This window comes from Rhinatrema bivittatum, chromosome 3 (genome assembly GCF_901001135.1).
Source record: "Rhinatrema bivittatum chromosome 3, aRhiBiv1.1, whole genome shotgun sequence".
Taxonomy (NCBI): domain Eukaryota; kingdom Metazoa; phylum Chordata; class Amphibia; order Gymnophiona; family Rhinatrematidae; genus Rhinatrema; species Rhinatrema bivittatum.
Genome location: NC_042617.1, coordinates 142,606,454 through 142,622,690, shown reverse-complemented (window position 1 = coordinate 142,622,690; position 16,237 = coordinate 142,606,454). Strand labels below are relative to the sequence as shown.

General features: G+C 43.1%; 1 protein-coding gene across 1 annotated transcript in view; it reads left to right on the top strand.

The window, feature by feature from the left end:
- CFAP61 (cilia and flagella associated protein 61) overlaps positions 1-16,237 on the top strand; it is an 826,389-nt gene that overhangs the window by 64,551 nt on the left and 745,601 nt on the right. Inside the window, exon 6 of the mRNA XM_029593764.1 lies at positions 10,931-11,057. Within this exon, the coding sequence (XP_029449624.1) occupies positions 10,931-11,057 (127 nt within the window). The remainder of the gene's footprint in view (positions 1-10,930; positions 11,058-16,237) is intronic.

Sequence of the window (16,237 nt, the reverse complement as noted above, 5' to 3'; positions counted from 1 at the left end):
AGGAGGAGTTTCTATTTTAAGTTGTCTTCCCTCTCTTCCCCTCTTTCTTCCTCTGGCTTATTAAACATTTGAAAATTTAAAAAAGCATTTCATTTAATTTATTTATTGAAAAGACAGCATCCTCCAGAGTTCCTTTGGGCAAACTCAGCAAAAATTCCAATTTCTTCTTGGTCAGAGTTTCCGCCCTTGCCTTGGAAGATATTTGTAAGACAGTCACTTTTACATTTGCTCATTAAATATTTCAGTCTGGATGTTTATGCAAAAGAGGACGCAGCCTTTGGAGCTGGTGTTCTCAAGGCAACTCTAACTTCCTTCCTCCCAGATTAATTAGGCTTGGGTATGTTGTGAACAACATGAGCGTGAACCCCTCTTGCCTTGGCACAAGTGGTGCATCCTTGAGGACAGGGTGAATGAGTGGGCGAACGAGTCTTTGCACGGGCCAGGCTAAGACAGAGTCCAAAGGTCGAAGACTCAGGAAGATCCGAAGCCAGCTAAGGTTGAAAGAAGAGGTAGAAGCTGTGGGCTGATGTGGTGCAAAGCTGAGGATGAAGTTAAATATGAACGTGGAGCAAGGCTGAGGCTGAAGCTGAAAATGGACATTGAGCAAGGCTGAGGCTAAAGCTGAAGATGGATGTGGAGCAAGGTTGAAGACTTAGCTGGAACAAGACTGAAGACTGGCAGGCTTGAAAACTGGAACAACAAGTCTAATAGGCAACCTTTGCTGAGGCAAGGCTGGAACCTCTGAAGAGCCCTTTTATAGGGGAGAAAGCTGTGACATCATCTGAGGGTGCCATGGGCTTTTCCCGCTGCAGGCCTTTAAATGGAACAGTGTCGTGAATGCGCACCTAGGAAGACATATCACAGGAGTGGTGTTGTCTGCCTCCTGTCAGCAGTGTCCAGCCCCATGAGACTGATGGCGGTGTTCGAGGTGAGTGAAGCCACTCGTGCGGCCATCCCATGAGTGGTAAACACAATAGTACTCCCTCCTCTAAGGCCCCTTCCCAAGCCTCTTTTCTTCAGCTTTTTGGGAGATGTTGAAGGTACATCTTTACCATCAAGGACCTTAGGGGTTTCGACATGACTTCTACAGATTCTTTGGTCTTTGGACAAAGCTGGAGAAACATACACTAGTTGATCTTGTTCTGCAGACAGGGATCCTTTGGAGGGACAAAGACATGGCTTGTAAATTTCAAGGTCATCGTGTTGAAAGAGGACAGCCTCTGCTATTTGGGCAGTGGCCTCTACCTCCACGACATTGGACTTTGGAGATATGGTGTGACCAGCAAAATTACAAGATGCTTGGGTTCTTGGTTGTTTTTCATAACATAGGCTAGAAAAGGATGTATTCAGGAGCAGCAGATCTGGTACCTCAGGCAAGGTAGACCGGATCTGAGTACCTGGGGATAGAGTGGCACAATGTTCCCGGCAGGATGGACATTTGTAATGTGCCCCAGAAGATGGATAGTTGATGGAGTTTGAGCTAGGGTAGTCCAAGTATGAGAGGACTGGATCTTTTAGGTAGCACATAGAACTGAAGGTTTTCTATCTGCATAGAGATGAGCAAGGTGGTTGTGGTCACGTGACCACCTAAGTGTTCTCTGTAAATGGAAGAAATTATGCAAGAAATAATCAAATTGGTAATAAGATAGCCATATTGGCGTAATAGTGAATCTTGAATAAAGTTGCCCCCAGCTCCAATATCAATTAAAGCCTCGGTTTGAACTGAGTATTTCTCGAAAGTAAGGGAAACTGGTACCATCAAGGCTGGAATGTCTGAGGAACCCTTTTACAGGGCAGGAAGCTATGAGGTCATCCCATGCACCACAAACATTTCCCTCTGTGGGCTTTTTAAATGGAACAGTGTCACTCACGTGCACCTAGGAAGACATATTGCAGGAGTGGTAGCGTCTTCTGCGCGTCGGTGGCATCCAGCTGCATGAGACTGCTAGCTTGTTCGGAGTGAGTGAAATTGCTTGCGGGGCCATCCCACAAGTGGTAAACGGAGCAAGGTAGTTCCCACACATCTTGACTGCTATAGAAGGATGATAAGGAAGGATAAATTTAGTTTCACCTGTTAATATCCTTTCCTTGAATCCTGCTACATTATTCCAGGACCCTCCTGGGGCTGCACAATATTTGAAAGGAAAGGAAATTATCAGGTAAGACTAAGGGGTTGATTTTAAAAGCGTTGCTCACGCTAAAATGCCCATATACTTGCCTTTGTGGGTTGCAAGTGAGCAACACAGATTTTTAAAGCTATTAATTCTGTGGGGTAGATTTTTAAAAACTGCGCGATCGCGTACTTTTGTACAAAAGTAAGCTGGATTTTATAAGATACGCGCATAGCCGCGTGTATCCTCTAAAATCCTGGATCAGCGCGCGCAAGGCTGCCGATTTTGGGCAGCTGGCTTGCGCCAGCCGCGCAGCCTGCCTCCGTTCCCTCCGAGGCCGCTCCGAAATCGGAGCGGCCTCGGAGGGAACTCTCTTTCACCCCTCACCTTCCCCTCCCTTCCCCTCACCTTCCCCTCCCTTCCTCTACCTAACCCACCCCCCCGGCCCTATCTAAACCCCCCCTACCTTTATCCATGGATTTACGCCTCCCGGAGGGAGACATAAATCCACGCGCGCCAGCGGGCTGCTGGTGCGCCGAGACCCGACCCGGGGGAGGTTCCGGAGGGCGCGGCCACGCCCCCGGAACGCCCCAGCCTGAAACCACGCCCCTGGGCCCGCCCCCGAAACGTCGCATCCCGCCCCCAAAATGCCGCATCGTTTGGCCCCGCCCCCCAACACGCCCCCGTCCAAAAACCCCGGGACCTACGCGCGTCCCGGGGTTCTGCGCGCCGGCGCACAAGGCCCTGCTCGCGTAAATCAGGGCGGATTTACACGAGCAGGGCTTTTAAAATCCGCCCGTGTGTGTATATGTGCGTGCACAAACAAAATATAAGGGGGCAGAAAAGAGGCAGGGCATGGGTGGGCCATGCGCATTCCGGGGCATGGCCAATAGCTATGTGTGTAACTCTGTATTTTAAAACTGGAGGCCGTAGTGTGCGGCAGCTTGTTAGCCGCATACATTTATTACTGCTCCTGATTAGAAGCAAGTCTGCAGAAATCACGTTTTAGGGCTTACACGACAGGGTGAGGGGTCTGGATCAAGTGGAGAGCATGCAGAATGAAGAACCAGAGGGTCTAAATAACCTCAAGATTGACTGGGCAGATTGGTGGACTACTTGGAAAAACTGGGAATGTCCCTTGTTGTGAGCATGTTTTAAAATCTGCTTACATACCCACGTTAAAGCCGGCAAAGCTCCAAGTAAGATACACGAAGTTTGTTTGCTCAAGTAACCACTTAAAATTAGGAGCATACTTACACACGGTAGGTGTATTGAAATCAAGTGTGCACATAATTTAAAATTACAGTATATCTCCACTCATGAGCTGTATGGGCACACACACACTCGTTTTAAAATTAGCCTGTAAATTTCTCCATTGTCCTTTCAACGTTCTTTCCCAGACCCCATGGTCACAAAGGTGAATAAGCCTTACGCAGTTTGGATTACAAGAGAGTTTTTGCCTTCTACTTGGAGCAGACCAAAACCCTTACAAGACCACTCAACTTTTTCTTTCTTTTGATGCAAACAGGCCTGGACTGGTTGTAGACAAATATACTATTTCCAATTGGATAACAGATTTCATTTCCTTCTCTGATACCCAAATAGGTCTAAACCTAGACGGGCATAGAGGGCAATTTTCAAAGCCCAACTTGAGGGTCTCTGAAAATTGTCCACCCTATGTGTGGGTAAAATTATGCATGTAGTTCTACTATGCATGTAATTTTACCTTATGGTGAGGGGATGCAGTCCTAGTGGCAAGGTTGGGGAGGGGCTCGTCATTATGCTTGTACTTTTGAAGTTTGAAAAACAGATAATTTTACCTGTAAATAGTACCCACACAAAAGGCAGGTGCAAAGTTGTACGGGTACTTTTCCTGAGGTAGTTTTCAAAGGGAAAATTGGTGTAAAGTTCATAGGTAAAAGGTACCCGTAGACTCTGCACTTCTACAAGCAGTTTGAAAATTATCCCCACAATGTTAGCTCCATAGCTGTATCAATTGCCCATCTAAAATGGGTTTCTATGGAGGAAATTTGCCGAGCTGTGATGTGACCTGAGGGCCAGGCATTTATATTCTGATACTGCTTAGATTCTCTTAATGCAACAGTATGTTTGGTCAATCTGCCGTTCAGGGTCTCTTTGAGGGGTACAATCCAACTCCATTCCTTCTAGGGCCCATTTTTATGATTTTGGTTTGTCTTCTTAAACAAAAACCCCCCACAAAACTGGAAAGGGGTTTTGTCTGCAAAAATATGTTGTCTCACCCACTGGTGGTTTGTTATTTTCCCATTTTTTGTTGGAAAATAAACCTTTGCAAGGGATTTCATCTTGTGTGGCTGATTCATCCTGCTTGTTGGAGAAAACTAAGGCCTGGATTTATCAAAATGCGGTAAGTACCGCATGCGATAGCAAAAGGGGTGTGTTTTATGCTAATATAGCATTTATCGCAATTTGCACTAATTACCTGTACAAAGAGCTAAGTTAGCGCAAATTGTGATACCATTTTAGATTCTGCGATAAGTGCCAGATCTGTTGTATTTCCTACATTCAACCACTGGGGGACCATTGTTAAAGAGAGAGAGAGAGAGAAAGAGAGAGAGAGCACCTGGCCATAATATCATGGCCCATAGGTAGGTATTTGTATCCCTATGGTAGGCCCACCTAGTAACTCGAGGGGGGGTTTAGGTAAGAGTGTAGGGGGTTAGGGGCCACTTTGACATTCTACGTGACACCTACGAACAGAACAGTGGTCTCTTGTGAAGATTTGATGACCTTTGGAGTGAGGAAACTCATTCCAAGATGAGATTTGGGCAATGCTGTCTCAACCTAGCTTGATGTTACCCAGGTAGAGAGTCCATCAAGCTAGGTTGAGAGAACCTTGCCCAAATCTCATCTCATTTTGGAGTGAGTTTCCTCACAGCCTAATGCAATCCAAAGAGGTGTAGTTAAAATTGGCATTATGGCTTTGCGATAGCTCTTCACAGACAGGCTAACCCAGCCCACTCTCCGCCCCTAACTCCTCCTGAATTTGTATCGCACCATACGATATGGTGCTATCGCATGCGTTAACAGGGCTTTTCACATGCGATAAGCCCTTAACGCATGCAAAAACACCTTATTGCATTTTGATAAATGACCCCCTAAGTTGCTTACCTGTAACAAGTGTTCTTCATAGAAAGCAGGATAATCAGCCACACATTGCCTTCTGCCTCTCCTTTAGGAATTGGATTCTTTAAGTTGTTATATAGGATTCTGCATGGCGGTGGCTATGTGAGAGTTCCCGCACATACCCAGAAAAGCCTTCTAAGCTTTTCCACAGCTATGGTGCAGTCAGATAATGTCATCCACTTGTGTGGCTGATTATCCTGCTGTCTATAGAGAGCTCCCATTACAAGTAAGCAACTTAAGAGTATATTTATGAAGCTGCTTTAGACGTTTACCATGCAGTAAATGCCCTAACACAGCAATAATGCACAATATTTTCAATACCGCAAGCTCTTTTACCCCAAATATCATGAAAATTGTAATGAGCTACTTTGCATGCAAATGCTTTGCAAAGGCATGCAAATCAACTCATTACTAGTACATTTTATGGAAATAAAATAAGGTGGGTTGCCTGAAAAATCGCAAGTCGCGTTATTTTCCTGAAAGTTAGCTACAACTCAGGAGTTGTAGCTAACTTTGCCTGGGAGCATCAGGAAGCTAACATATATACTGATGCTCCTGGGCAGTTTCTTAAAACTGATGATGATAAGGCGGGAAATGGCACTTATGAGAGTGGTAGGAAGGTAGATTTCACATTACCTGACTTTGATAGAGACAGGAACATTGGTGTTGGTGATGAAAGAGGAAAAAGAGGTTCATTGTCTTTTTTAGCTGGCAGAATGAGAACAGGGAGAGGGTCGCATAACGCACGCACCAAGTACACAACGTCAGGCAGGGAACCGTACAATTTCCGCCGATGATTGAGAGCGCTGAAAATCATGACATAGTGGTGAATTTATCATCTAAAAGGCTCAGTGCAGAGACTATTTCGGCCCTTAACAAAGGATTATCATTTGTATCCACGTATAGATTTGATGCCTTTTCCACTAGGTTGGAATTAAAAATGTTTTTCCGTTGGATTAGATTAAAGGAATTTTTTGCAGGACAGCAGCTTCCTGAGAGTAAATTTTTTAAATCATCTAACTGGATGCCAAAAGAACCACCAGGTGTTATGGTTACAGCTTTTGAAACCATGATTATGCGAGACATTGAACAGTTGGAAACACAAAAGGAATGGGTTAAGTATAATTTATCCAAGGCAGAAAGCATGGCTATAAAAACTTTGAAAAATGATAATACTATAGTAGTGAGGGCGGCTGACAAGGGAGGAGCCATAGTAGTTCTTGACTGGGTGCAATATGAGAATGAAGCTAGAAGACAGCTGAATGACCAGCAGTTTTATCTGAGGATTTCCACGGACCCCAATGAGAGAGTTTGTAATCAGGTTAAGGATATTCTGATTGAGGCTATGCATAAGAAAGTGATCACGAATAGGGAATATCGGAATTTATTACAGGATCATCCTGTTGTACCATACATATATTTTGTCCCTAAAATACATAAGAGTCTGAACAATCCACCTGGGCGGCCAATAGTATCCGGTATTGGATCTGTATTCGAAGCTCCAGCCAAATTTATTGACAGTTTTTTGCAAGACGAGGTTACATTGATTAGATCGTATATTAGGGATTCCACTGACTTTATTAATCATATCAAGAATTTGGATGGGAGTAGGAGTGGTCGTATGCTGGTTACAGCGGATGTAACAGCATTATATACAAATATTCCTCAGAATTGTGCACTGGATATTATCTGGCAGGTGTTAACAAAGTACCAGGTTCCCCCCAGGAGAGCAAATATCATCATGCAACTCTCTGGTATCGTTATTAAGGAATTCTTCTTCAGTTTTCAGGATGAATTTTACAGGCAAATCAAAGGGATCCCCATGGGTTCCCCTGTGGCCCCATCGGTTGCATGTCTATACATGTCAGCCTTTGAGGAGGCACACATTTATTCATCTCCTGATTTTTCGAAGATTGGTTTATGGAGAAGATTTATTGACAATTTATTTTGGACATGGGAGGGATCAGAAGGACAGCTTCAATTATTTATCCAATGGATGAATTCTCTTGATGAAAATCTTACGTTTACAGTACAGATGAGTTCTCAGAGGATCACATTTTTAGATATGTTGGTTTATTGGGTTGGGAACAAATTGGAAACATCTATATTTGTGAAACCCACTGATAGAAATTCGATACTTCATTTTGGCAGTTATCATCCGCAGAGACTCCGGGAGAATATTCCGGTGAGTCAGTTTTTGAGGTACCGTAGAGTGTGTTCTACTACTACAAATTACAAAACTAGGGAACAGGAATTGATGACTAAGTTTAAGCAGCGGGGATATCCCAAAAGATGTTTAAGAAGAGCGTATAAAAGGGGTTTATACGCCAACCGGGAGAATCTTCTCATTAAGGCAGAACACACTAGACTCGACAGGACAATATGTTGTATCCCCTATTCATCCAGGAGTAGCAACATCAGAAATATTGTACTGAAATATTGGCCTATGCTGCATGAAGTACCAGGTTGTAATGAAAATCCAGTTTTTGCGTATAAGAAGGGCAAGAATATACGTAATTTGGTTTGCGCTTACCATCGGTTTAGTCAGTACTTAAGCATTGAGGACAAATGTCTGGGGTGTTCCTTGTGTAATAATTGGTTAGGGATATGTGAGTTTAAATATTCCAAAGATAAGACTCCCTTTCAGATTCAAGGCAATTTTTCATGTAGCACCCAGAGAGTTATATATGCGATTGTATGCCCATGCGGGCTTATATATATTGGACATACCAAAAGAGCAATCAGAAAAAGAATCATCGAACATAAGAGCAACATCCGTACTGTTAGGGAAGGAGGCCCATTGGTAAATCATTGGAGGGACGCCAAACACGATGTGGATGATGTAAAATTTTTTGTAATTTCGCAATTAAGGTCAGATTTTCAGGGGAACATTACTAAAGCATTGTGGCAATTAGAACAAAAATTTATTTTTTGGTGGCGCTCCTACCACCCATGGGGATTGAACACAGGGATGGAATGGGAGGCATTTTATTAAGAAGGCAGACTCCCCAGTGCATTTGGCTACAGGGGCTTGTGGATAACAAGATACATGATAGTGATTTTTGATGAAGAGTGGTGGATGTCAGTTGTGAAAACATTCATTGGTTATGATGTATGTTTATAATTGTCTGGTCGGGTGATCGTGCTTTGCGGTAAGACAATTAGAATAAAAATTTATTTTTTTGGTGGCGCTCCTCCTCCCCGTGCGGATTGAATGGGAGGCGTTGTATTGGGAAGGCAGACTCCTCTGTGCACTGGGCTACAGGGGTTAGTGGATAACAAGATATATGATATTTAGTCATGTTGAAGAAGTGTGGGATGTCAGGTGTAAAAAAATATAATTAATGGTGATGACGTATGTTTATAATTGTTTGGTTGGGAGATCGTGCTTTGCAGCAAGGTAGGATGAAGTAGTTATAGGTAATTTGCTGCAAATGAGCTTGTTAATCAGAGTAAGGATTGGGAAGTTATGATTGGCTGGAGGGGGTTTAAAAGTGGTTGTTTGAAGGAGTTTTTTACTTTGGACACCACAGGAATGACGAGACACTGAGCGGAGCGATGCTGGAAAGCGGCAGTGAACAAGTTTGGTGATTATTGAAAAAGCTAGCATTTGTTGATGTAGTTTTGGAGTTTCTGTCCAGGTAATTCAGTAGGAGTTGTGTGGTGGTAAGAGAAATGAGTGTATTGAGTGTGATTTCCTTAAAGATTGTATATATATTTGCAGAAAAGTTTAAGACTTTTGTCGGTGGTTCGGTTGGCTATTGGAACACACAGTGGATGGCCACATTAACACACCGGAAATGTGTGGGTATGTATATACATATAGGCTTATGTCTGTGTCCTTGGCTATGGTGAGGGTTGAATCAGAGTCTAGTTCAAGTTTTTGATATATTAAGGAATGGTTTTTTTTTGCATTTGTAGATGTATCAGCATTTAGTTTGTTCCGGACGAGGGGTGCCCAACATTAGAAAAAGGGTGGATATGGTAAGGGTTGTGAATAGTACACAATAATGTTGGAGTAATCTTAAGAGGATCGTGATTACATTAAAAGTGTATATATTTTTTTAGATACCTACGTCATTAAGAACGATGTAAGAGTGAAATTGTGAAAGACAGCAAGAATCCCCTGAGGAAGCCCAAATAGGGGTGAAACGAGGTGCCTTGTTGGGGTGACTGGCGCTAAAATATTATTGAAAAGAACTTAAGGTGGAGGTGTTTGATGTTAAAATAATGATTGAAAAGAACCAGGGTGATACATCTCGGCAAGAGATTGACTAACTAAATGTTCAAGTGTGATTTTGAAGTATTATAGTATATCATTGGATGTAGATATTAAGGGCATTAGGATATTTTTATGGGGTATATGGTTTTAAGATGAATGAATGGTGTATGTATGTGAATGTGTGATATTAGGGGGTTAGGGTTGGAGTTGTATAATTGATCTGGTCCGGACCGGACTTATTTAATACTATTTAATACTGTGTCTGTGTGGTGAGGAATACAGTGTTTGATATAAATGTACTGTTGAATATGGTGTTATCATTAGAAATATGTGTGTATTACAATGTAAAACATGTAATTAATTGTTATAAAATGTAATTTAATAACATGTTTATGTGAGATGTATAATAAAGGATATTAAGATTTTTGAATTGAGACAGATACTGAAAATTGATGGTTATATTTCTTGAGATTCCCTAAATGTGTTGGATTGTATATTATTGAGGGGATCTAGCAGTGTCCCATAGTGATTGTGCCAGTTTCTTAAAAGGCCATAATAGCCCGATTACCCCCCCCCCCCCCCCAAATTTGTAACTCCCTCCCAAGGTTCTTGAGAGACTCCTGCCCACCTCCTGCTGCTTCTAGAGGAGGCCCTAATGCTAAAAACAACAAAACATGTTTAATATCCTCTCTATCCCTTTTCAATAAAATATTCTATGTTTCATTGTATCAGCCATCTGGCGACAGTTCAGTTTCTTGTAAACTGGTGCGATATGTATCCTATATAGGAGCATCGGTATATAATAGTTAAAAATAAATAAATAAATACATATTCTCCAGCTCTAAACCCTCTTCTTGGCTTTAGACTTCACCCACCTGCCCAACCCCCCTGACCCACCCTAGCCCAACCCATCAGGCATACTTTTCTGCCCTATAGGGGCACAAATTGTATTGTGTCCCGCTAGCACCATTTTGAATTGAAATGGCACCAGGCCCAGAGCCTAGGGGGTGCTTTGGGGTCTACTAGGCCACCAGGTCTTAAAGGTAGGCTTGGGGAGGTGGGCTAAGGTGGGTTGGGGGGTCAGAGTGGGGTGGGGGGAGTCTAAAGCTGGGAAGCTGGAGCTGGGGGTATTTTATTCAAAAGGGGTGGGGTTGGGTAGGGGGAGAGGCATTCACTGCGCAAACTTAAAATTTTGTTTTGTTGTTTTTAACAGAGCTATATCTGGGGGGGGGGGGGAGAGAGAAATTATGTTATGGGAGTTTGATCTGACCAGTATGGCTTTTTAACAAGATGGTGGCCCTGGAGAAAGGGACTGTCATTGGGTAACTTTTAGGGCCTTTACTCCCCAGTAATGTTTTCCCAGAAGGGAAAATACGACAGCTTAGTAAATGACACCTTTAGTTTTCTAACTTGCTGTGTTATCTATTCTTAGAAGAAAGTTTACAAGCTGTCTTTCTGCCTATGGAGAATCATCCAGACTCAGAATTTCAGAATGCCTACTCCCTGTTTGTGTGCCATACTCATGAACACTGTCCTCATCTGCATATTCGCAGAGCCAAGTAAGACTATTATTTTGCTTCGTAGAGAATAGGCTTTATATGGAATCTGGATCAGGTTTTATTTATTATTTTATTTCTAAAAATATTTATAAACCACCTATATTATCACAGATATACTAGGTGGGCATATCTGTAATACTGTAGATTTTATTGTTCTATTTCATAATCTCAATGGCATAGTTAAATGGACTGTCCCAAAATTCTCTTTTTCTCTCTCATTTTAACTCCTTAGTTCTGACATTTTATTGCCTAATGATGCTAAGATGATTTCTCATTTTCTGAGCTCTGGTACCTAGTATTGCATGCCCATTAGTCAAATACAATCAAGCTGTAATTTTGGGATCTATTTACAGTGAGAATGGGGAGTAAGGAATACTAACGGACAAGAAAAAGAACTCTGACACACAGTGAAAGTCAAAAAACAGCAGTTATCCCTCCTTTATTATTTTTCTCATACCTAAAGATTAATTTAAGAGAGTACAGTATATCTCATATATGGATATTCTATTAGTCATATAAATGGAATTTCCAATCCACGATCCAGATAGCGTGTATTATTTGAATCATGTAACCGAAAATTTATTGGCACCTACTATCTAATTTATAATCCTAACCAGACTTATGTGCCTCTCTGTAAACCGTTGTGATGGTATACCACTAAACGACGGTATAGAAAAGTTTTTAAATAAATAAATACTAAAATTTAAATCACTTAGCTTAGTTTTAAAATGTGTGAATCAACTGGCTTTCCCAACTTCTGTTCTGCTACACTTCCATGAGGGAATTTTGATCCATCCAACTGGCTCTCTTGTCCTTTCACTGGCTTCAGCTAGACCAGGAGTAGGCAGCTCTGCTCTGAAGTGCTACAAACAGGTCTGGTTTTCAGGACATCCACAAGGAATATGCATAATATATATTTGCATACAATTGATGCAGTACATGCAAATATACCTTATGCATATTCTTTGTGGATATCCTGAAAACCAGACCTGGTTGTGGCACTCCAGGACAGACATTGCCTACGTCTGAACTAGACTAACATGCATGAGACTTTGTGTATTCAGCTGTTCTACCTTTAAAATATTCATTTTATTTATTATTTATTTAGCTTTTTTCTATACCGGCATTCATGATAAAAAACCACATCATGCTGGTTTACAATTAACAAGGGGTGTGAATGAACTTGAACCTGGAACAAGTGAAAAGAAACCATGAAGTTACAATAAAACAAGGCTATTTAAACTGGGGGAAGAAGAAGAATCTAGAGAAATTTAACAGAACGAGGAGAAATTATATACAATATTCTGAAGTGTCCGACTATAGTTATTGTTGCATTAAGATTCAGTTAGGGTCTGGAAAGGCTTGTTTAAACAACCATATGGAACAAGATACAACTAGCCCTAAACCTGTACAGGGAAACTTGTTATTATCCCAGGACAAGCAGGATGCTAGTCCTCACATATGGGTGACATCGGTAATGGAGCCCTATACGGAAAAACTTCTGTCAAAGTTTCTATGAAATTTTTGACTGGCACCCAGAGTGCCTACTGAGCATGCCCAGCATGCCATGATATTCCTGGCCACAGGGGTTTCCCTTCAGTCTTCTTTTTTCTGCGGAGCCGTTAGCCTCGCGGTTAAATTGGAGTCCTGTGGTGATTTTTCACTACACTTAAAACTTTTCCAAAAAAAGTTAGAAAAACTTCCTACCGCAAGGGTCTCCCTTCCTTACCATCGCGGTAAGTTTTTCTCTTTCATTTTCGTCAGTTCCGTACCGTTTTTTCGCGCCATAGTCGTCGACAGCTGTCCGACTAAAATGGCCTCGGGTTTTAAAAAATGCCCAAACTGTGCCAGAAATATGTCCATTACGGACCCGCACCAGGAATGGGTGCTCTGCCTGGGCGAAAAACATGATTTCAAGTCCTGCAATCTCTGCACCGAGATGACATCGAAGGGACGTCGACTCCGGATGGAGAAGATGGAGCACCTTTTTAAGATTCAATTGCTCCCAGCAGCATCGACATCAGCCCAGTCGTCCCCTACTGGATCGATTTGGCAAGTAATCCTTAAACAACGACTTCCAGGTGAGGCCGGAGATGCTTCCAATCCCTCCCCCTCGACATCGTCGAAGGCGTCCACATCTGGAAGTGAGAAGTCCAAGGAGAAGCATCGGCATTGGCATTGGTGCGCACACGCCATCGACCCGATGCCCGCAACATCATCGATGGAATCGGCCTCCTCCACTAAGAAAGCTCGGCTGAGCGTGGAGTCTCCGAGGCCTACGATTCCAGGGCGATCCCCACCGACTCCGGTGCAGGATACCGTACCTCCTCAGGGCTCTGAGGAGGTACCGGCATCGCCATCACCGCCTCCCCCCATAGCTGCTCTGATTCCATCAGCTATGCGGGCGGAACTTGATGGATATATCCGTCAAGTGGTGCGACAAGCACTCATCGATACGATGCCAGCACAGCCATCGGCACCGACTTTGCCATCGACACCAGCTCCAGTGCCATCGGAGCCCGTACCATTGATGCCGATGTCACCATCGATTCCGCCACTGATGCCATCGGTGCCGCCCTCGATTCCGGCATCGATTCCGCCGATGACTCCATCGATGCCACCCTCAGAAGTATCGCTTTTCCAACCTCTGATGCAGAAACTGGACACTTTAATCGATGCCATGTCCAGAAAACCGCAAGACATCGACAAAGAACCCATTCCAGGCCCATCAGGGGTTCATAGGCCTCACCAACCACAGTCTCCTCCATTTCCAACAATTCCAAAAGGTCCACCATCAATGCCTGCAAGGCCACCGCCTGTGTTCCACCCAAGAGATACTGGCACAGATACTGACACAGATATATACTGACACAGATATAGATGCCCCAGCTATAATCTTAGGTGATTTCAACCTGCACGTCGACAACTCCATATTATCACCCAACTGCGAAGCCTTACTCACAGCATACTCCGCTTTAGGTTTCACTCAACTAGTTAACAAACCCACACACAAAGCCGGACACACGTTAGACCTTATCTTCGTCAATACAGCAATAAAACTGGTCCAGCACCCCACCTGCACGAAGGTACCATGGTCAGATCACTCCCTCATAACTTCCTCATTCTCAATAAAAGATACCAGTCCACCTCGCATACCCTCACATTGCTTCACTTACAGGAAAACATGCACCACAGAAGATCTTAGCAATCACCTATCATCTCTTCTCACCCAAGTAGAATTCACCAATCCGAACTCAGCGCTTCGATCTTGGAACAACATCACGGAATCGATAGCCAACAAGCTATGCCCTCTAACAACAAAAAATCCTCACCCCAACTCCTCCAAAAAGCAACCATGGTTTACCCTAGAGCTAAGAAAGCTTAAACTACTGCTAAGACAAAATGAGGCTAAATGGCGCAAAAACCCATGCACCATCACTCTATCTACCTATAAATTAACTCTTCACCAATACAAATCCAATACATTAAGATCCAAGAGGAACTACTACGCATCCAAGATCCACCACCTAATCTTTGACGCTAAAGCCCTCTTTAGCTACGTCTCTAACCTCACTCAAATAAACCCTTCAGAAATCGCTCCCAACCAAGCCAAAGCTAAAGCGGAAGAACTAGCGCTATTTTTCAACAACAAAATCAGCAAACTTCTAACTCAACTGTCCCCTAATACCGCATCTACTTCAACTCCACCTCAGAACGCCTTCAAAAATTCCCGCTTAGAAGAACTGGAACTTACTTCTTCCATTGAAATCCAAGGTATACTACGGAAAATGAAACCATCTTCTCACCCTTCGGACCACATTCCCTCGAAATTGCTTCTATCAATTCCTGACTCCATCTCCAAATCCCTGTCAGACATCATAAATTGCTCAATAACACAAGGATCTTACCCAGATGACCTAAAATTGGCCTCTCTAAAACCACTACTCAAGAAACCTAATCTAGATCCTAATGACCCAAACAACTACCGTCCTATCGCCAACCTCCCCTTCATAGCCAAGATTATGGAGAAATTGGTGAACACCCGACTCTCAAACTACATTGAAGAAAATAACCTCCTATTCCCATCACAATACGGTTTCCGCAAATCACTAAGCACGGAATCTCTCCTCATTTCCTTAACAGATCACCTCATCCTGGGCCTCGATAAAGGTCAAGCCTTTTTACTGATCCTACTGGACCTGTCCTCAGCCTTTGACACCGTCAATCATTCATTACTCATTAAACAGTTAGCCTCCATAGGTATCTCAGGCACAGCTCTATCTTGGTTCATATCATTTCTCAGCAATAGAGGATACAAGGTCAAGATACAGAATAAAGAATCCTCTCAACACCCGTCGTCAGTAGGAGTCCCACAGGGGTCCTCCCTGTCTCCTACTTTATTTAACATTTACCTCATACCGCTATGCCAACTTCTCACCGACCTCAACCTCAAACACTTCCTTTACGCGGACGATATCCAGGTCCTGATACCCATTAAGGATTCCTTCGCAAAAACTCTGGCTTACTGGGATACATGCCTTCAAAAAATTAAACTCCTCCTCACCAGCCTAAACCTGGTATTAAATTCCGGCAAAACTGAACTCCTGCTCATCGCCTCAGAAAACAGCACCATCATCTCCGCACAACAAGCCACGCCAACAATCACACAAGTGAGAGACCTAGGAGTCCTAATTGATAATCGCCTGAATTTCAAAGCCACTATTAATAAAACCACCAAAGACTGTTTCTACCAACTACAAGTGCTAAAAAGAATTAGACCGCTTTTCTATGCCCAAGATTTCAGAACTATTCTACAAGCAATCATTTTTTCAAAATTAGACTATTGTAACACCATCCTACTTGGCCTTCCTGCTTCATACACCAAACCGCTTCAGATGGTGCAAAATGCAGCGGCACGAATTCTGACAAATACCAGGAGAAGGGACCACATAACCCCTATTCTAAAGAGCCTCCATTGGCTACCTATACACTTTAGAATAATATACAAGGCCATTCTTACCACATACAAAAATATACACCAACTGGCTCCCATGGACCTACAGATCCCTCTCCGACTACACAATTCATCAAGACCGACAAGAGATGCATACAAGGGATCGCTACAGGTACCACCGTCCAAATCCACAAGACTCTGCACACTAAGAAACCGGGCTTTCTCT